This window comes from Ursus maritimus, unplaced genomic scaffold, assembly GCF_017311325.1.
Source record: "Ursus maritimus isolate PB19 unplaced genomic scaffold, ASM1731132v1 scaffold_14, whole genome shotgun sequence".
In the NCBI taxonomy this organism is placed as follows: Eukaryota; Metazoa; Chordata; class Mammalia; order Carnivora; family Ursidae; genus Ursus; species Ursus maritimus.
The window spans coordinates 33368959-33391468 of NW_024423786.1; the positions used below are offsets into that span (position 1 = coordinate 33368959).

Consider the following 22510-nt stretch of genomic DNA (forward strand, 5'->3'; position numbering starts at 1 on the left):
AACACATGACTGGCTTTACAAGATAAGGTGATATTGTTTTAAGTGTACCAATTTATATCCCCTACTACCAGGAAGTTCTCCTTAATTCACACAGTCACTGGTACAGTCAGATTGTGGCAAAATCTTACCAGTCTGGTAGTTATAAATTATATTGTAATGTGATTTTAGCCTGTATTTTCCTGAAATGAGTTGATCATCCTTTCGTTTTTGTTTAGTGTTCATTTGTCTATTTTTCCTTTGAGTGGCTTGTGTTTTCTTACTAATTTGAGGAATTTTATATATATTTTGGTGCTAGAAGTTTTTTTCATAATCTGTGCTTGCCTTTTTACTTTAATCGTGGTGTTTTTTTGAAGAACAGATGTTCTTAATGTAATTTTTATCTGCCTGAGTATTAAGCACTGTTTGTGACTTTAAGAAATCTTTACTTACCCCCTAGATCCTATAGGTTTTCTTGTGAATGTGTTATGATTTTGCCTGTTTTCTTGTGAATGTGTTTTCTTGTGAATGTGTTATGATTTTGCCTGTGTGGTTTTTTTTTTGTGTTATATAATGTAGGAATCCAACTTCACTTTTCCCCAAAATGAGTAACAAGTTGTTCTGAACCATTTATTGAATAGTCCCGCCTTTCTCGACTAAGAAGCTTTGATAGGAGGTAGGGCCAACTGCCCCACTTTTTTCATCCGTTTTAGGCGTGTTTTGCTATATGAGATTTAGTTTTTTTCAAAATTTAAGTTTCAGCTTTGCTTTTTTTTTTTTTTTTAAGATTTTATTTATTCATTTGACAGAGCTAGAGACAGCCAGCGAGAGAGGGAACACAAGCAGGGGGAGTGGGAGAGGAAGAAGCAGGCTCCCGGCGGAGGAGCCTGATGTGGGGCTCGATCCCGGGACTCCGGGATCACGCCCTGAGCCGAAGGCAGACGCTTGATGACTGAGCCACCCAGGTGCCCCTCAGCTTTGCTTTTTAAAAAAAATTTTAGAATCAACTTCTAAGGTTCCCCCTCCCGACCCCTTCTTTGCCCCCAAAAAACCCTATTGGGATTTTTAAATTGGAATTTTATTAAATCTGTAGAACAAATTTGGGAAAATAGATGTCTTTTGTGATATTGTCTTATCCATGAACAAAATTATCTTTTTACTCCTTTAGGGTATTCTTTTAATAGAGTTTCATAATTTTCTGGATACTCATCTTGCTTAGTTTTTGTTCAGTTTATCCGCAGGCATCTTACTGTTTTTGATGCCATTATAAATAATATTTTCCATTTCAGTACATTTTCTGTTTGTTGTGTATATAAAAATGTAATTGACATTTATATATTGATTTTTATTTTAGATCAGTGTATGAAATTTAAATAATTTGTTCTTTTTTATACATTATTTGGGATTGCTGTATAGACTTTATTGTCTGGGAGCAACATTGTTTTGTTTTTTTTCGTCTTTAGTCCATAAGCTTTTTATTTCTCTTTCTTGTATTACTGTGTAATCTAGGATCTCTAGTATAATGTTGAATAAAAGTGGTAGTTGTATGCATTCTCTTGTCTTTTTGATTTTCAAAAGAACATGTCTGACATTAACCACTAGGTAGGAAGTTTGCAGTAGGTTTTCACAGATCTCTTTATCAGTTTAAAAATTTTCGTTATTTTTTTAACCATGATGGGTTTTGAATTTATTAAAACGCTTTTGGAGGTGGCATTTATCAAGATAGTAACTTGGAATATTACTGTATTAGGGTTCTCCAGAGGAACAGAACTAGTAGGATGTACATATATAGAAAGAGATTATTATAAAGAATTGGCTCACACAAATATGGAGGCTAAAAAGTTCCAAGATTTGCATTCAGCAAGCTGGAGATTCTTAGGAGAGCTTATACGTTAACCTCATCCAAAAATGCTCTCAGAAGAAGCCAGAATAAAATTTGACGAAATATTTGGACACCCTGTGGCCCAGTCAAGTTGACACATAAGTGAACCATTACATGCAGAGTTTATCCTATAGACTTATAAGATGAATTCTATTTTATCTTTTTCCAGTATCAAACTGTATTTGTGTTGCTGATTAAGAACACTAACTCCAGTGGCAGCTGGGTGGCTCAGGATCTCGGCTCAGGTCTTGATCTCATGGTCATGAGTTTGAGCCCCACCAGCTTGGAGCCTACTTTAAACAAAACAAAACAAAAAAACCCCACCAACTCTGCTTTTTTTTTCCTTCTTGAAATGCATGGTTTGGTCTGTGTGTTTTGTATAGAAATTTTTATCTGTGATAATGAGTGAGATTGACCTGTAATCTTTCTTTCTCATATTGTCCTTGTCTAGTTTTTATATCAACATTCTACTAGTTTCTCAGAATTGAATTAGGTAGTATTCCTCATTTTACAAAAGATGGATATATATATGATTAAAATGATCTATTTTTTGGATGTTGGCTAGCACTAAACTGCAAAACCGTCTTCTTTCATTTATGGATGACTTTAAAGTACTGATTCTATTTAAGAGTTGAATTTTTCAGGCTTTCTATTTTTTCTTGGTTAAGTTCGGACATATGGTTTTTTTGGTTTTTAGGAAATTGTCCATTTCTTCTGTGTGTTTGTGTTTATTGCAAAGCTCATTTATATAGTTTCTTAATAGCTGCTGTGATCAGTATTACATGAAAATATTTTCATTTTGTTTTCCCTGTTTAGTCACTCACCAGAGGTTTATCTATTTTATTAGTCTTAAGAATCAAATTACAGTTTCAACCTTCTGTTATATCTTTGTTTTAATCTTTTACTAATTTTAGCTGTTAGTTTGATTAACTTCCACCTTTGGATGGTTCAGTTTGTTATTTCTGCCTTCTTTGGAAGTTGGAAAAATGGCCAGTGAATTTTGAGTTCCAACCACTGCTTTAGTTGCATTCCACAACTTTTAATGTTTTATTATTCAGTTCTTAGTATTTTTTAGTTTCCTTTGTGATTTCTATTTTAACGATGATATAGAGGATTGTTTTTAAATTTCCAAATATATTACTTTTTAATTTTTTTCTAATTTAATTATGTTATCATCAGAACAGGTGGTGATTGGAAATTTGTTGATACTTGATCTAAAAACTGACTTTGGGCAATTTTTGAACATGCCCTCCTGGTAGATTTGCCCAAAGGAAAAAAAAAGTGTATTCCTTAATGGTTAAATCCTGGGTGCATAATTCTGTGTTGACAGCTACTTTCTCTTAACACTTCAGCTGTTATTACAGTATCTTCTGGTTTCTATTTTTGTTGAGAGGTCAGTTCTTAGTCTAATTATTATTCCTTTGTAGGTCGTCGTCTTTTTTCTGGCTGCTTTTTTAATCTTAACCTTTGGTGTTTTGCAATTACATACCTAGGTGTAGATTTCTTGTTTATCCAGCTTGGCGTATATTCTTTCGTATCTGGGTTTACATATTCATTTCTGTTATACAGTTAGTTATTATCTGATTATATTTCTCCTTCATTCTGTTTAAACTGTCTAGGACCCTAGAGCATCGTATGTCAGATCTTTTCATTTTGTACTTGATGTCTGTGACCTTTTGTGTTTATATCCACTTGTTTCTCTGTGTGCTGCATTCTAATTTCATCATGACTGTCTTCTAGTTTACAAATTCTGTCTTTAGCTGTGTCTGTTTTGCTGTTTAATTCATTCATTGAGTTTCTAATTTCATATATTTTTGATTTCTAAAAGTTATATTTAATTGTTCTTGAGGTCTGCCTGGTCTTTTCTTTCTTTCTTTTTTTTTTTAAAGACAGATTCTTTGTAATTATTTCAGAAATACTTACTGAGTACCTGTCATGTGCCAGGTACTGTTATAGGAGGTAGAGGTTATATTCTGATATTCCTTGGTGTTTTTTTTTTTATCAAAATACATTTTTAAGTGTACACTTTACAGTGGTTTTTTAGTAGATTCAGGTGTTGTGCAGCCATCACCACTATCTATTTTCAGAACATTTTGATCACCCCAGAGAGAAACCTCACACCCATTAAGCATACACTCCTTATTTGTTCTCCTCCAGTCCCTAGTAATTATGAATCTACTTCTTTCTTTATGGACTTGTTTATTTTAGACATTTTATATAAGTGGAATCATGCAGTATGTGCCTGGCTTCTTTCACTTAGTGTAATACTTTTTTTTTTTTTTTTTTCAAATTTATTTATTTAAGGGGGGAGGGGCAGAGAGAGAATCTTCAAGTAGACTCCTCGCTGAGCATGGAGGGTCCTACGTGGGGCTCGATCTCACGACCCATGGGATCCATGACCTCAGCCGAAACCAAGAGTCGGTCGCTCAACTGACTGAGCCACACAGTCATCCCTCTTAGCATAATATTTTTAAGGTTCATCCCATGTTGTAGCACGTATTAGTACTTCATTCCTTTTCGTGGCTGAACAGTATTTTCTTTGGATGGATGATACCACATTTTGTCCATTCATCAATTGCTTCCATTCTTTGGCTGTTACAGATAAGCTGCTATGAACATTTGTGTACCAGTTTTTGTGTGAACATGTTTTCAGTTCTACCCGTTATTTCTTTAAGCAGCTCATAACCTGTTGTTTTATATATTTCATCTGATAATTTCAATTTGGAGTCCTTGGGTGTTGGAATCTATTGTTTCTGCTAAATCTCACTTCAGGTAGCTTATTTCCTCCTAGGTTGTGAGCTTGCTGTTTTATATTTTTAACACATTTTTGTTTTTTTAAGATTTATTTTATTTAGTTTTTCTATAAATTCAAGTTAGTTGACATATAGTGTAGTATTAGTTTCAGGGGAAAGATTTTATTTCAGAGAAGTGACAGGGGGAGGGGCAGAGGGAGAGAAGAGAGAATCTAAGCAGCCTCTCCGCTGAATGTGGAGCCTGGCATGGTTCTTGATCCCACGATCCTGAGATCATGACCTGAGCCCAAACCAAGAGTCAGACTCTTTTTTTTTTTTTTTTTTAAAGATTTTATTTATTTATTCAACAGAGATAGAGACAGCCAGCGAGAGAGGGAACACAATCAGGGGGAGTGGGAGAGGAAGAAGCAGGCTCATAGCGGAGGAGCCTGATGTGGGGCTCGATCCCATAACGCCGGGATCACGCCCTGAGCTGAAGGCAGATGCTTAACTGCTGTGCCACCCAGGCGCCCCCAAAAGGGCATATACTCTTGAGGGCATTCCTGGCTAACCTGGCATTCTTGTCTTTTTACAATTGAGCCCACATCTTTCCTTTTAGACTTGCATGTTTGTCCTAGTCTGTCATCACCCTTTTGCTAGTCATAAGTACTCTAATGCCTGCAAACCATCAGTTATAACTCTGCCTTTGCTCATGTTGACTCTATTGAAATGTCCTTCCCATAATCTTAGGCTCGTGGCAGTGTTCTCATCCTTCAAAATCCACCTGAAGTACACTCTCAGTATCTTTTCCAGCTGTAAACTATATTTTTTCTCTTCCTGTTGTTTTTTTATATGTTTTTGAGAACTTTTCTGTCTTGAATAATTACTGATATTTCTTGTGTTACTCTCTCCACCCAATTATAAATTTCTCATGATCAAGGCTCTTGTGTTGCTTGTCTTTGAAGTTATTTCTGGCAAGGCAAATTGCCTTAGGTTGAAAGGTGTTCATTAACTATGTGAAGAATTAGGTTATAGCAACACATTTCATTTGAGATTAGCTTGAACTAATGAAAGGTAATGTTTGTGGTATACTTGTTTTACACCCCCAGCATCTAGCATACTGCCTTGGCAATTAATAACATGTCTTTTGAATTGTCGAGGAAGGTATTTGAAGTCTTTAATTTGGTCCTTGTATTTTAGTGTCAAGGAAAAATCAAGTTGGTTTCATAATTAGGGGAATTCGTTCAGTAATATTTTCTTGTTATTACTTGTATGGAAACTGGGGAGTTTTTGTTCGATTGGAATTCTGTTAATCAGAGAGTTGGTAGAGTTTTTAATTTGGTAGCAATATGTTTCCTGAAGAAAGATGATCAATAACTTGTTTTCTTTATAATTATTGGAAACTGCTCTATGCCTGCCTTATGATGAGTAATAATGAAGCAGCTTCAACTTCTTCCTTCTTCCAAAAATGCAGGTTCTTGTTAAACCTTTGGGAGACCGAGGATACCTTTTTCTTCTCTCTCCTTGTCAAATGGTTTCTCCATATGGTAGGTGATCTCTTTAATTTTTACAGTTCTTTTTAATTTTTTCGTTAGAACATATTGCTAATCAGTTTGGCTTCTGTTTTTTTTAGAACATCAAACTGCCAAGTCTCGAGTCCTACATGCTTTATTTCTATTTCAAGAACCTAGAGGCATAGTTACTTGTAAGTTCTTTGAATATCTAAATCAAGTCACTGATAGATACTTATATTTCATTGAAGTTTTCCAGATAAGTCAGTAAATATTTGTTTCTTATATCATATTTTGGGAAATACTGGAGGTATTAAGAGGTATTAGCAAAATAAAACATAAATTATATATGACTTGATTTTTTTTAATGGAAAATTTGGGGGATTAACAGTGTTTTCACTAAATAAACATTGATTGTAATTATTAAAATACCATATTAGCTTCATTTTTTAGGGTTTTATATTAGTATTCTTTAGCTGAGTTCATTTTTGCATTCAAATTTTAGCAACAATAAAAGGATCATGTGCTAGGTTAAATTTAGGCCATTTAAAATTAATAAAAATTTTTTGCACTGGTGTTAGAGAAAATTTGCTCTTCACTGTTTCAATACTTCAATGCTCTAGTAAGGTAAAATTCCCACTGGTGGATTTCATTGTTAGATTAAGAATGACATTTTCAGTTGTAGCCACTTGGTGTTTAGATATCTGCTTATGGGGGTAGAACATTAATGTAAAGTTAAACTTATTACAGTATAGCAGGAAGGAGTGACATTGCTATCAGTTGCAGGATTCTCTTGCTAGGAGCCTCAGATCTTCCCTTGCTTCTTTATTTCTCCTTACATTTTGCTTGCCACTAGTTGAATGCCTAGGGACAATAAGAAATGAAGATCTTCAATGAATGGGTGTTTTTCCCCTTTAAAAATATCTTCTGCAATCTTGTTTTAGTTTCTTTTTGGCCTGTTTTTAGAAGCAGTACTCTTCATTTATTTCTATATTGCATATATGTATTAGGGTACATACTGCTAGTTTGGTTTACCATTAATGTATGGATGTTGAATTTCTTTGACAACATATAGATCTGTGTTTGATTTTGTGCGTGTGTGTTTGATTCTTGATTGCTAACATGGTTTGCTTTTTTGTTTGTTTACAGCACAGAAAGGTTCAACTAATGCAGCTCCACAGAAGAGACATGAGAGCATGACAGATGTATTAAAAATAACTCAGTTTTTACAGTTTGCTTTGATTCAGTGTCGAAAGGAATTCAAAAATATAAATACTATAAATTTTCATTCTGTTGTTGAAAAGTATGTAAATGAATTTTTTAAGCGAGGTTTTGGTTCAGGTAAACGAGAGTTTATCATGTTTCCATACGATTCACGATTAGATGATAAAAAATTCTTATACTCAGCTCCAAAAAATAAATCCCATATTGATAATTGTTTGCATGCCTATATTTTTCGGCCTGAAATGTATCAGTTACCAATTTGTAAATTAAAAGAGCTTTTTGAAGAAAATAGAAAACTTCAACAGTTCAGTCCACTCTCAGATTATGAAGGCCAAGAAGAAGAAATGAATGGTACAAAAATGAAATTTGGAAAACGAAATAACTCAAGGGGTGAAACTATTATACCTAGAAAGCAGAAGTCCTCGCACTCTTTGGATTATGATAAGGATAGAGTCAAAGAATTGATTAATTTAATTCAGTGTAGGAAAAAAAATGTGGGTGGGGACTCAGACACAGAAGATATGAGAAGCAAAACTGTCTTGAAGAGGAAGCTTGAGGATCTACCTGAAAATATGAGAAAGCTCGCCAAAACCAGTAATTTATCTGAAAATTGCCATCTATATGAAGGTAAAAATATCAGGTTGCTTTTATATAGTATAAAAATAAAACCAAAAATATAGTAAAGTAGTTCTGTCCTTTCCCCTAGTACAGGGGTCTGCAAGTTACAGCCTCAGAACCATTCCAGCCTGTCCCCTGTTTTTGTAAAGAAAGGACATCAGTTTCTTAATTGTGTAGCTTAGGCTAATATGAGGAAAATAAAGTATGCTTGGCTATTGTCCTATTAATTGGAGTTCTTGTCCTTTTATATCCCATTAATTTTATAATTGGGAAAGTGCATTGAATATTGGGTTCTTTTAGCATGTTGCTTAGTGACAGGAACCTTCTGAGCTTTAAAATTTGATTTCTTAGATGAATACACATTTTTTTCCCACCCCAGGAGCCTAGTAATATGTTTGGCTTTTTCTTTTATCTATTTTTCTTTATTTTGTTTTAGTTGACAGTAAAAGACAGAAATGGGAGACCCTTCTTTTAAGTGTGTGTTTCAATATTGCAAGTACTCTAAAACCTTTTTTCATCTTGATTTTTAATATCTTCACACTGCTAAAATAAGCATGAAATGCCTTCTTTGAGTTCATGGACCTTTGAATTTTGTGCTGCTGCTCTTCTTGTTGTTTATGGCAGATATCAGTATTCCATTCCTGTTTCTTACCAAGATGTTTTTACTTGTATTGGTTCAAATTCAGTGTTTCTCAGAACTGACCTGGTTAAATCAGCGTTTATGCTGTTCTTTGGGCAATCAGTACTTGTATCCTCAGTTACTTTTCACTTACCTGTTCTCCTTTACTTCCTCTTTCTGCACATATGGTAGCCACTGGCCACGTGTTGTTATATAAGTTTAAATTAAAATGAAATAAAATTCATGTATTATACTTGGAACATTTCATAAGCCATACCACTGTATTGAAATAGTACAGATAGAGAACATTTCCATCATTGCAGAAAGTTCTTTTTGACAGTGCTGTCATCTTAGTAACTTTCAAGTGTTTTTTCTTTACTTGGCCTGTGTTCTCTTTTTCTTTCCATCATTTTTATCTTGTTCTTACCTCTTGGGTGACTTTCCTGGCATCTGTCACCCATTTCAGTCTTCCAGTCTCAGCTTTGCATTTCAAAGGTTTTTTATAGATTGGCTATGTCCCACCTGGGTAACCATGTTTCCCGCTCTTTTTTTTTTACATATTCCTTGATTAGGGTTCATCTCTCTCCTCAAATATGTCATAGTCAGCCCTTTACACTCCTCTTTCTTTCTGAAGCATCTTTCATTTCTCTCAAGCCTCGTATCTTTGCAGTTCAGATCCCTCCCTAGATTTTTGGCTATTCTGCTTCTTGATGGTTTTTATTTCCTTTAGCTTATGCCATGCCGAACCTATTGACATTTACTGATCTGCACTGTCTTACACTGTTGACCTGGTGTCTTGAGAATTAAGTGCTTACCATGTGCCAGGTGGTTTTACATATAGGGACTCATTTATTTCTTGAGTGGTAGACATTATCATCCTTAATTTACAGATGAGAAAATCTGTAGAAGTTGAATAATTTTACCTAAAGTTACGTAGTTCATTAATCCATGTTTAACTCATAACTTAGTTGTGACTGACTCTAAAACATTGTTCCTAAACTTGGGTGTATTTACTAGCACTGGCACTGGTCAAGATACTTAAATTTCAGTACTGTTTTAGCTGATAACTGACTAATTTATATATGTGAAAAAATAGTTGTGGGTGACAGTCAGACTTTATCAATAATTACAATGGTGGGAAAGCCATGCTAGTAGGCCAGAGTAGAAGTAGGGCAGGGAGAAGGGGGAGATAGATTAAACTGGAACTAGTGACACTCAGACTTGCATTTGTGTTTCTTTTTAGTCATCTTGTACACTTCTTAAAATAGAGATTTAAAGATTGGATTCTAACTTCTAAAATACCCTCATCTTGATGTGGTGGTGAATTCACTCATTTTATAAGAGATAACCACCTATCTTCCCTACTCCCTTTAACATTAACCTTTTTGAGGTATGATTTATATAAAATGTACCCATTTTAAGGGCACAATTTAAAGACGAATTTTGAGAGTTACGCTTTCACCACTCCAATATACAGAACATTTTCATTACCCCAGATGTTACCTTATACTGCTTTGTAATCTCACCCCACCCCACCACTGGTCTGCTTTCTGTCTCTATGTATTAGTGTTTCCACTTCTGTGATTTTATAATTCATATAGGGAGAATCATACAGGATGTACTTTGTTGTTACTAAATTTTTTTTCCCCTCTGTGGTACATTATACCCTGCTTAAATTGGAAAACCTGACATCTATCCAGGCTTTACCCTCCTTCAGCATTAGAAAGTGCATGACTTCTGAATGTCTATTCCCTTTGCAGGTTTTAAATATAATGGTTGCGCAGATTACCCAGATTTATACCTGCTTGTAACCATGTCTTAACATGTTTTCTCTCATAGTGCTTTTTGTTCTTCGTGCAAGTTTGGTATAGATTGCTTCAGGATGCTTTTGTGTCTCGTATCTTAGCCTTGTTATGAAATTAAGTAATCTAGTCATTCAAGATGAGGTTTTAGATTATAAGAATATCAGTCGTTATCTTAAAGATAAAATCTAATAGGTGTAGAAGAGATAGAAATCAAATTAATCCATGGTTTTTTGGGTAGATTTAAATGTAACCTGCATATTCTCCTAACATTTTGCAAAATATCAAGTACAGATATTTTACCTGTTTTTAAGTCAGATAAAACTGGGATTAAACTGATTGGGATTTTGGTAGTAGAGTTTAAGGTAACTATAGTACAGGTATTAATATATATTATCCATACTACCAACATGATGTCTGAGCACATTTCTCCATTAATACAATTTTCAAATTATGAAGAAGATAAACTTTCACTTATGGGAAATTTTTAGCTATGTGCAAAATTTTATTTTTTATTTTTTAGTTATTTTTTAAAGATTTTATTTATTTGAAAGAAAAAAGCGCATAAGCAGAGGGAGCAGCAAAGGGAGAGGGAGAAGCAGGCTCCCCGCTGAGCAGGGAGCCCAGTGCGGTGCTCAATCCCAGGACCCTGGGATCATGACCTGAGGCGAAAAAGGCAGACGCTTAACCAACTGATCCACCCAGGTGCCAGCTATGTGCAAAATTTTCGAACCAGTTGTATTTGTAAAGAAAGGAATGGATGTACTTCTACAGTCTAAGCCAGTGGTCTGCTTGGATTCCTGCCCAGAAATATCTTATGATAATTAATTTTTAGGTATATTTGATTTTTAAGTTTTTATGCAAACATTCCAAACTTAACTTTGTTAAGAGATGGTTTTTCTCTCTCTTTCCCTTCAGAGTCTCTGCAGCCTGTTGGCTCTCTTGGGCATGATGCTGATTTGAGACAGCAGCAGCAGGATACCTCTAACTCCGGTGTTGCTGATATCCATCGACTATTTAATTGGTTATCAGAAACACTAGCAAATGCACGTCATTCTGATGCATCCTTGACAGACACAGTCAACAAAGCTTTAGGATTGAACACTGATGATACCTATGAAGAGCTGAGGCAAAAGCATGAGTATGAGTTGAACTCTCCCCCAGATAAGAAAGAATATGAGCAACCTACTTGTGCAAAAATTGAAAATGTGCATTTTAAGGGCACTCAGAGCCCATTGCTAGAAGTTGATACATCACTGTTGAAGTATCCTGTTGCCGTTTCTACCAGTGAAGCAGGCGCTGACCATAAACTCCATTTGAAAGAAGTAAGCATATGTCTTGATTATCTTTGTTGCTTTTGTGAATGTGTGTCTGAAAGAGGATATAGGTGTGTTTCAGTGGGATTTTTTTCCCTTTTAAAAAGAAACAAAATACACATTGCAGTGAAAGTATCTGTCCAGGGTAGTATTTCTAAGTTATTCCTTGTTACAAAGGGATAAATGCAGAAGTAGTTGTTTTCTTTCCTGCTTATAGGATTATGTATATCAGTTTATATGTAGTTAATAAACCTGAATCCTCAAAAGATTGACTTTCTGCTGCAGTACTAGAACCCAAAAGTGAGGCAGATAAGGTGACCAAAGCCATTGCATCAGTGTTAGAAACAAGATTAGGTACTCGTATTTTTCATGCAAATAGGAATGGAAAGTGAGTGTCTTTTAAGGATTACCTCTGAAATGACTCTCAGCATTGCTTGACAGGACATCCAGTTTGTTTATGAAACAGCCTTAGAGAGTACTGGTCTCTAGCTGAGAAGTAACCTCGTCTGCCCCAAAAAGTGGCTGCATCTCTGGAGAATAACAATAACAGGATGGCGCCATTTTCCTAAGGGTTTATTTCTAATTTACTTTTCCCTCCTTTAAAACTCTTCCCTGCCTTTGAATAAAAGTCATATGCATGTCCCCAGGCTTTCTTCATGTAGTTTTTAGGATATTTATTTTAGGGGGAGGATGATGCAGGAGACCCACTTGGGGAATGTAACTTATGTAACTTATATTATTATCATTTCCTGACATCTAATAGTCTAAATTGAGTCGATGGGAGCATGGGCCAAACTCTGCCCACTGCCTTTTTATTTTTTTGAGAGAGCGAGCGAGAGCCCGTGCATGCATGAGAGGGAGAGGGAAAATCTTAGGCAGCCCAACATGGGGCTCAATCTCTCAACGCCAAGATTATTATCTGAGCCAAAGTCAAGAGCCGGATTCCTAACTGACTGAGCCACCTGGGTGCCCCTGCCCACTGCCTATTTTTGTAACTAAGGTTTTAGTGGAACACATTGGAACACAGCCATTTGTTTAGGTATTTCCTCTGGCTGCTTTTGCACTACAGCAGCAGACCTGATTATCTGGCTCACAAAGCCAAAAATATTTGGTGCTTTACCGAAAAAGTTTACCAACTGCCGCTCTAAATGAATATCAAATTATGTTTTGAGGGAAAAAATTATGTTTTAATTTAAAACCATGCTGATTTTATTCATTTGTAACGTGTAGATTGAAGGTTGTGGATTTGCTGTCAAAACATAGTGGAACATGCGACTCTTGGTCTCAGGGTTGTGAGTTCAAGCCCCACATTGGATGTGGAGCCTACTTGTTTATTCTGGACATAAAAATTAATTGAAAAGAAAGCTATTGAATATGTACTCTAATTTTTAGGATCCAAATTTAATTAGCATGAATAATTTTGAAGATTGCAGTTTGTGTCCCACTGTTCCCATTGAACATGGATTCCGCAGACAATCTAAGTCAAATGTCGAAGAGACTGAAATACATTGGAAACTGATTCCAATTACAGGTAAGAACAAGTATACTGGGACTTCGGTTTGCTTGATTTTACTTAAAGAGCAGTTTCCTGAAGGGTTTCATCTTTTCTAGATTCCTTTTTTGGGTCACTAGGTGGTTCATCTTACTTGGCTCTGACATCTTCGTATCTTGTTTTGAGCGATGTAATGTTCGTCATTGACTGTTGCTGGGTTTGGTGGGCATCAGCAAGTATCTGCACAACAGCCTGTAAAGGGGGATTTAAAACATACTTTCCCAATCGAGTTTAGCATGCAGATTTCCAAATGAAAATTGTTGGCAGAAATTGAGTTTCTAATAAGGTGAGGTAGTGACAGAGATGAAATGATGGTCTTTGGGACAACAGATTAAATGCTGTCTTCTCAAATTATTAGAGTAAACTTCACCATCAGAAGCTATCATCTAAGAAGTGGTCATGTTGAGGTTCATCTATTTGAAAAAAAAAAAAAAACTTCATTTCTTAATATTGAATTATCTTAGAGAAATCAGATCATCATAGAGAATGGCCTGAAATGATCAAATGCAGAAATCCCTAGAAAGCTTATTGGACCATGGGGCAAGACTAGGTTAATAAATGTTGAAAGATTATTGTGCAGTATTCTGATTCCTCTTGCAAACACATACACACACACACACACACACACACACACACACATATAGACATACTCTTAATATTCCAAGTTCTTACTCATCTTTGTTAGCTAAGCATTTTTGGAAATATTCCCAGGGCACATCTTTTCCATTCCTAGACCTTTAAAAAGAAAAAAAAAAAAAAAAACACCTTTTTGCTAAAAAGTTAGACTGGCTTGTGACCTAGAAGCTACTGAGAACCTCCAAGGACTCTGAGAAGAATCTCTAAAACTTGATGATTTTCCATTGGGCTTCAGCACCATTCTCTACTTAGTACTTCACCAGAGGGAGCAAAAGGCCTAGAAGTGATGGTAGAGAAGTAAATGGTACGTAGGAGCTGGAGATGTTGGCTTGAATGGGAGAAACAGTAAGAAAGTAGTCAATACAAATGATTATCCAAACTATTCCTCATTTAGGTAGCTTCATAGTTGATATCCAGAGCCATTTGAAGGCACAGCATCTAGGTGTTGATATTCCATCATCAAAGGGAAGCAACTTCCTATTTCTGAATGACCCTTCTGGATTATTTTAGGCAAAAGATGGAGTAGTACTTGGATTTGTTAGCATTTGGGGTTGTCTGAAAGGTGCTTATTAATAGGTATCACCAATATCTGAAGAGAGTCTACAAATCTAATGGATGCTTTCCCTCAGGGGGGAATGCAAGAAGCCCAGAAGACCAGCTGGGGAAACATGGTGAGAAACAAACACCAGGTGAGAAGGCTCCCTTTGCTTTTCCTCCCGATGTTCCCTTCTTCAGAACTGCTACTTGCATTTCTGGTTCTCTATCAATAGGGCATCATTTTGAGTTCTATTACAGAAAATTTGGACAATATCATATTTGCATTTAAAATCATTATTTGATTTGTATCAAATATTCTTATTCAAAGAATATGTCTAAAGAAGTCACTGTTCATAGAGATTAAGTTTTCTTCACTATAGTGATTCTATCTGATGTGATGACTTGGGAAGATTGGAATATTTTTCTTAATTCATTTCTGTAGAATATCCTATGAGAAACAGTCTTCAAGTTTCTTTTAAGTTTAAAAAAATACAGGGATTGAGGCCAGTTATCTTTCAGGTTCATTATTCCTACTCTTGAATTTTTTGACCCAATTCTTCTGGTTATTTGAATAAGGTAGTGTGAATAAGAGATTAGGAAACTTTGGGATTCCAGAAACGGTTAACAAATGTTGCTGATGAGCTAGTTGCTGTTGGTTCTTAGAAGACCTTTTCTTTTGTCTGAGTTTAGTCCATTCAGCATCTCTGCAGATGGTCATAGGCATTGTTTTCTTGCTTTGAGTTTGGTGGTGGGCCTTTTTGTTTGTTTCCATTTCATTTTATCTTACTCTTTCAGAAATCTTAAGTGGTAGTGTTTTTTTTTTCTTAATTTGGAAGGAAAGCTAAGCGGCTTAATTTTAGTATATCTTTGTGGTTTTCCTTTCTGCAGAATTAAAAAAAGACTGAATGGTTTTTCTTTAAGAAAATCTTTTGTCTCCTCCTAGGAAAAATGACCCAAAAAAGCAAAACAGGAACATCAGACATATGACATACAGGAAAGTGCATAAATCTTTATTACACAGCTCAGTGGATTTTTACATGTGTATAGACTTATGTTACCACTACCCAAATCAAGATGTAGAACATTTCCAGCACCCCCAGTTTTTCTTCTGTATCCTTCCTGTTAGTACTCTCCCTGACCCAACAGTAACCACTAATCTAATTTCTTTTACCATAGATTAGTTTTACCTAATTAGTTTTAAATTTAAGGTAAATGGAATGGAATTTACACATGTTTTGTTTTTGGCTCTTTCATTCAGCATTACGTCTGGGATTCACCTATTTTGTATCTGTGTAATTCTTTCTCATTAGAAGCAGCCCGGTATCTTGTTTATGCTTCAACATGTGCCATTGGCACCTGCAGTCCTCTCTTATATTCTGTGATTGAAAATGTAAATACATGAATGATGCTGCCTTTAGAGAACTCACTATTCCCCTTTCAAAGTACTGCAGTGCTTGAATGACAACCAGTAGAAAATACGCGTTATTGACATTGATGTGTGTTTTGTTTAAATCATTTACCGATGAAGACATTTTTAAAAATAAAGTCAGTTTTAGTGATTAGAATCTTATAGAGGAAATTTGTGCAAGATGGAATTAGGTGATGGTAATTTGCATTTTTAAAAGGGATTTGTTTAAACTTTCTTTAATACGGAAAATTCCCTACATGGATTTAAGCTTTATTCAGCTTTTTAAAAAATTCCCTTTATCCATAGCCCTTCAGGTGTAAGCTTTTGGTCTGAACTTCAGCTGTACGTTTTGGGAGCAGGTATTTCATTTGAAATAATACATAATTAGAATTTTAAAAATTATAGGTGGTAGTCCCCACCCGTTGGTTTTGCAAGGTACAATTTAAAATATTTTTATTTAAATAAATCACACATTTGATATATGGTAAATAACTCAAGAAGTACAAAAATATTTCAAAAAGTAAAATACTTCAAAAAGTCTTGCAGCCCTATCCCAGACGCTTAGTTTCATTGCGTGAATCAACCTCTGTTACAAATTTCTTATGTATCCTTCCAGACATTTTATGTGTGCACTAAACCCCGTGTTGCAGATTTAAGGATGTTCTTGTATTCGAGTTATTTTACAGAACTTGAATTTCTGGTTTTTTTTTATCAGTTTCATACAGTTTTAATTCTTACCTTGGTACATCCCCCCCCCCGTCTTCTTCTACCTACAGACCTGTTGTGGTCTTACTTGCCAGCAGGTGCCTTTGCAGTAGTTAATGGGTAGAGTGGTTCATGGTAACTACCAAGGTTGGTGGGGAAATGTCACAAGCTGACTGCTGCTGAGGCTGTTAAGAGCTTTAGAAAAGTGAGTGTGAGGAAAACCAAAACTAAATTTGTGTGGAGAGGGTATGTTGCCACACCTGGGTGCAAAGTGGAATAGGGAGTTCACTATATCTTTAAAGTACAATAGTTTTGAAAACTATACTTGTACCTGCAACCTCCTAATATAGAGGTACCATTTCATAGACTACAACAGCAATTTGTTAGGAAATATTGGCTAAGGTATAAGAAAAATTAGTTAAAAAATAAAATCGTGGGCACCTGGGTGGCTCAGCCGTTAAGTGTCTGCCTTTGGCTCAGGTCATGATACCAGGGTCCTGGGATTGAGCTCCACATCGGGCTCCCTGCTCGGCAGGGTGCCTGCTTCTCCCTCTCCCACTCTCCTTGCTTCTGTTCTCTCTCGCTATCTCGTTCTGTCAAATAAATAAAATCTTTAAAAATAAATAATAAAATTGTGTAATATCATCTAGGCAAAGATCACAAATTTTTTCTTTCCCTAAAATATTACTATAATTGCTGTAAACATATTTTCCCCTTATCTTTTTAAAAAGGGACTAGGGTATCTGTTTTGAAATATAGTTTTAAAAACATTGTGTTTGAATTTAGAATTTCTGGGAAAAAAGTACAGTCTATGGATCGAGCTAGCTGTCAAAAGTCAAGAGTTTTGGTTCCATTAACATCAGGTAGCTGAGTGACGTCTTCATCTCAAGAGTGTTACTGTTAATGCAGATATGAAATATGGTCTCTTCCCTCTGATCTATCTGGGAAGCAGAAATAAGCAAACACTTAATTTGTATTGATGCCAAATTAGCACATGTTTGAACACTTCAAAAGGAATCAAAGAAAATAACATCCAAACTCGTTAGTCTAGCTACTGAAATCCAAAGACCAGCCATAAGTAGGGCACAAAGAAAATGGGGTTAATACCATTATTTGAGATTTTTATTCTACCTTCCAGTGTGTAATTAGTTTTAAATATACACTTTGATCTGACATTCCTATTTATGAGTTTGTGTTTTCAGATGTTATTTTTTTGGATTGCTCTTATAATAATGAACTCTTCCTATATAGGTATGAAATCACCAGAAGAACAACTGGTGTGTCTGCCACCACAGGAGGCCTTTCCTAACGACCCCCGGGTAATAAGTAGACAGAGAAGTTCTGATTACCAGTTTCCATCCTCTCCATTTACAGACACACTAAAGGGCACCACTGAGGATGACGTGTTGACAGGTCAGGTGGTGACAGTGGAGGAGCAGTGTGTGCCGGCAGCAGAGCCACCCACAATGTGTGAAACCACAGAGAGGACAGTGTTAGGGGAGTACAATCTCTTTTCTAGGAAAATAGAAGAGATTTTGAAGCAAAAGAATGTTTCATATGTCAGTAGAATTTCCACACCTATTTTTTCAACACAAGAGAAGATGAAACGGCTTTCTGAGTTCATATATTCTAAGACTTCCAAAGCTGGTGTACAGGAGTTTGTAGATGGCTTGCATGAGAAACTAAATACTATTATTATCAAAGCGTCGGCCAAGGGTGGGAATTTGCCACCAGTCAGTCCTAAGGATTCTGGTAGTAAGATAGCATTGAATCCTCTGGGAAAGCCTGTCCTACCAGTTTCCTCAAGTGACTTCAACAGTAAACAGCTCCTTGAGCCACTTTGTAGTGATATTTTGAAAGACACCAACTCCAATGAGCAGCATTCCTCTTCAGCTTTGGGTTTAACCGAAGTAGAAGTGAACCAGCCACACCATGCCACAGAGCTGATGGTGACTTCTGATCATACTGTACCTGGTGATATTGCCCGGGAACCGGTAGAAAAAGAAACAACAAAGTCGCCCAGTGATGTAAACATTTCTGCCCAACCAGCTCTTTCAAATTTTATAAGCCAGTTAGAACCTGAAGTATTTAACAGTTTGGTTAAAATCATGAAAGATGTCCAGAAAAATACTGTGAAATTTTATATTCATGAAGAAGAAGAGAGTGTGCTCTGTAAAGAAATAAAGGTAACTAAATGAGAAGGTAATAGTAATGCTATATAAACTTGCCTTGTTGGGTCTGATCTCTATAAAATGGAGGGTTTTTTTGTTTTTAAATGTTGACCATATATTTTCATAATTTAATACAGAATAGAATAAGACTAGTAAGTTCAAGTAAACGTAGAACCTCTGATCTAAGTTTCTTAGAATTTAGAATCTTGTTTTATCCAGTGATTTTTAGAGACCATTTGTATGTATACTGCAAATACTGTTAAACTGTTGATTCAAAGATTTTAAATGTTTCTTACTTGGATTTTTAATGGGAAAGATACAGAGAGGTAGAAGAAGCTGTCGGTGTTTTACTTATGGGGTTTTTATCAATCAAATAGAAAAAACTGTCCAGGGATGACCTAATGATGATATATATAATCTTTTGGCATTTCTTGATACCCTGGTCATGTCAAGGTTCCCTACAGCCTTTTTGATCAAAAAAAACATGGTGATCTGAAAGACTCCCCAATCATGAAAGATTCCTCACTGCAAGGTACATTTTTTTCTACTGAAGCTACAGAGTAAGACTAGTGTTTCAAGTATTTGATTTTTAAAAATACATGCATGTATTTGTGTGTGTGTGTAGATACAGACATAGATACATAAAATTTTAACAATAGGTAAATTATGACACACAGGAACAGTTGTATCAGTGTTTTAATATTAACAGTTAGTATTTACTAAACTCCAAATTTTAATCCCTTAAGGGAATGGCATAGGTTTTAAAATAAATGCCTGCTCCCATTTATGGAATTAACTTACCATGATGAGTTTCTGCCTTTTTTGTTAGAGGAAGCGGAAGGTACTATAAATAAGTGCCTTAGAGCCGACAGTGGCCCAGAAACTGTACTGCTGATATATTCTGAGCCTTTGTCAGTTTGGGGTCTCTTTGATGTCAGCATGTTTCATGTAGCGTACCCATGAGAACATGAAGAACATGGAAATGGAGGAGGAGGAAGAGTGATCAGTATGCCTTCTCTACTAATTCCCTGTGATTTCTTGGGAAGATGAAACCAGACTTACTAGGAGTTTCTTGGTTGCATTTTTGCCCTGTATCATTGAATGTAGAGCTTCTTAACTTTTTCCACTCCCAGCAGCATGTTCAAGCATAGTACCTGTGGGGGCGATAGCTGTGTGTCAGGGTTTCTAGATGAGAGAATAGAGTGGATACGGTTTGCCAGTGTGCTCAGCATTATCCTACCTTCCCCACCACATTTTGTAAACTATTTGTATCACACTTACAGAAAATGATTGACTTATGAATGGTGCATTTAATTCATTCTAGCATAGAATAAATTCTATTTTTGTTACTTATGTAGAAGAGAAGGATCCTGTGTGTTTTACAAATTGGATAGATCAGAACTTTAATTCCTTTAATTAATATCCATTGGAAAATATCCAGCAAAAATGTTAAAATAGAGTAAAAATACTATTAATAATATTTTAAGCTTCCTGAATATTTCCGGAGTCAAATGGATTTATTATAATAGGAGTTCAGTGCTCTAATTTAAAATGAATTTGCAGTTAAAGCTTCTTAATGTAAAAAGACCAAAAATTACAAGCCAGCCTGTAATTTATCTTCTCGTTACCTGTCTGGAAGCTGTTCTGAGATCTGCCCAGAAGATTTAGAGGTTAGAGCAAAATCTAATAATGTAGAAGATACTGCTTTAGTTCAGGGATACACAGAAACATCCTCTTTGGGGTGATGCTTGTAGACCGTTCTTGATAGAGCAGCAGACTGGTTGTGAGGCAGGCTGGGTTTAGATTTAATGGCTGTCTAACCAGCCTTGCCAACCTTGAGAAAATTAATCTGCTCCTGTATCTGTGAAATGAGGAATGTGACCTCTAGGAGCCTGAAGTTTACTTCAGGATTCCACCAGCAAGCAAAGAACAAAGGAAACTGCCTGTACTACTACCATGTGTCCTTTGAAAGGTAGGACCATGTCACCAACATGGAGAGAGGTATTAGATGGGAGGGTCTATTTTATTTGAAGGTGTAAACTTGACAGACATGGCTAAATAGTATGTGAATGTCATGGTACACAGTGAAGCTCTGTATGAATGACTTCGGGATTGTTGTGAATTAAATGAGCTCCAGTAGTCAGGAAAGTGCTTTGTAAGGGAAGGAGTACTATAACAGTAGCCTTGCTGCTAATAACCAAGGGCTTCCCTTGAAAGAAGAGGAAAATGAGATGAGGGAGTGGTTAATGATTGGGCTCCGGATTGTCCAGAATAAATAATGGAACTGGGTTAAGAACCTGGGCTAATCCATTGTTCTTATGGTTTTTTTTGTTACCCACCACTGGCACTTACTTGGCTTTGAATGCATAGCATTGTAACATTGTGACTGTGGCCATTTAAGCTCCGAGTTATAGATTCTTCTATAAGAGTGGACCTGATGACCTCTAAGGTCCATAGCGTAAAGTCATCCTTACTAGTGATCATTACCAAGTGACTACCTATCAGTTTATCTTGCATTTCTGGTGTTAAGTGGATATTTGCAAAAAAAAAAAAAAAAAAAAGCCTTTTAATGTTGATGTAGTTTTTCTCTTTAACAGGAATATCTTATCAAATTAGGCAATACAGAATGTCATCCAGAACAATTTTTGGAAAGAAGATCAAAATTAGATAAACTATTGATTATTATTCAGAATGAAGACATTGCAGGTTTCATTCACAAGGTAGACTATTAAGTCAAATTCACTCTTATTTTGGTTATAAAACTGTCTTTGAGGCTAAAGCTTTTTGCTTTTAAAATATCCTTTTAAGGTCTAAAAGAGATAAAACTTCAAGGTTGGGAGATTAGGGCTTGAGACCTAAACAATCCGTCTGTGAATTAGCTTGTGATCAGGTTTGTACCTCTGCAAAATTTTAAATTGCGGCACGGCACAGACCCTCCCTGTCACTCACCAAGACTAAGAATATTGACTCTTTGAGTGTCAGTGGGTCTGTTGATTCTCTTTATATTGTTGTCATCTTCATTTGTATGTCCCAGGTAAAACCTGTTTGTACCCCCTCTTTGCCAAACCATTTCCCCTTTCCGTTGCATTTGGAGGTCCCCCATCCAGTCTTAGGAACCGGTCTCAAGTCCTGCTGCCCTTTGAAGGCTTTCCTGACTGCATGGGCTCTTGCCCTCCTCTGAATTCTGACTGCACTCACAGGCCCAGACAGGTTGCCCTTTATCATTCTGTTGCCAGGTCAGTTGTAGGTGCCTTTTCCTCAGAGCGTTCTGTTCATGGTATGTACCAGTATAGAGATGTTGGTTTATGTCTTTGGACATGGGAATATTTTTGTATTTCGTTAGACTTTTCTTGTAGGTTACTTCACACCTGAGTCTTACCATTTCATGCTCTTATCTGTCCTTATTTTTTTGTTTTTTGTTTTTTTTTTGGGATTTAAATAGGTACCTGGCTTGGTGACTTTAAAGAAGCTCTCTTGCGTTAGTTTTGCTGGTGTTGATAGTTTGGATGATGTTAAAAATCATACATATAATGAATTATTTGTATCTGGAGGTTGTATTGTATCTGATGAATCCATTCTAAATCCAGAAGTTATCACAATTGGTAAGATTTATGCTTTATTTGGAGCATAAACTTTTCTCCTTTCTAGGTTTTTTTCTCATTAATGAGTCATGCTTTTTAAATGTACTGTTTTCTCTTCCTTCTCCTAATGCCCAAGGCGGGGAAATCAGAGGGGGAGACAAACCATGAGAGACTATGGACTCCAGGAAGCAAACTGATGGTTTCAGAGGGGATGAGGCTGGGGGGATGGGTTAGCCCGGT

General features: G+C 36.0%; 1 protein-coding gene across 3 annotated transcripts in view; it reads left to right on the forward strand.

The window, feature by feature from the left end:
• The window catches only part of TASOR (transcription activation suppressor), a 50462-nt gene that overhangs the window by 21503 nt on the left and 6449 nt on the right, over positions 1–22510 (forward strand). For 2 of the 3 annotated variants that reach the window (XM_040628662.1, XM_008703643.2), the window contains exons 12-20: positions 6065–6137; positions 6224–6295; positions 7251–7952; positions 11283–11689; positions 13073–13211; positions 14498–14557; positions 17770–18704; positions 21287–21409; positions 22132–22291. In XM_040628662.1, the coding sequence (XP_040484596.1) occupies positions 6065–6137; positions 6224–6295; positions 7251–7952; positions 11283–11689; positions 13073–13211; positions 14498–14557; positions 17770–18704; positions 21287–21409; positions 22132–22291 (2671 nt within the window). The remainder of the gene's footprint in view (positions 1–6064; positions 6138–6223; positions 6296–7250; positions 7953–11282; positions 11690–13072; positions 13212–14497; positions 14558–17769; positions 18705–21286; positions 21410–22131; positions 22292–22510) is intronic. The other variant, XM_040628663.1, reaches the window with a different exon arrangement.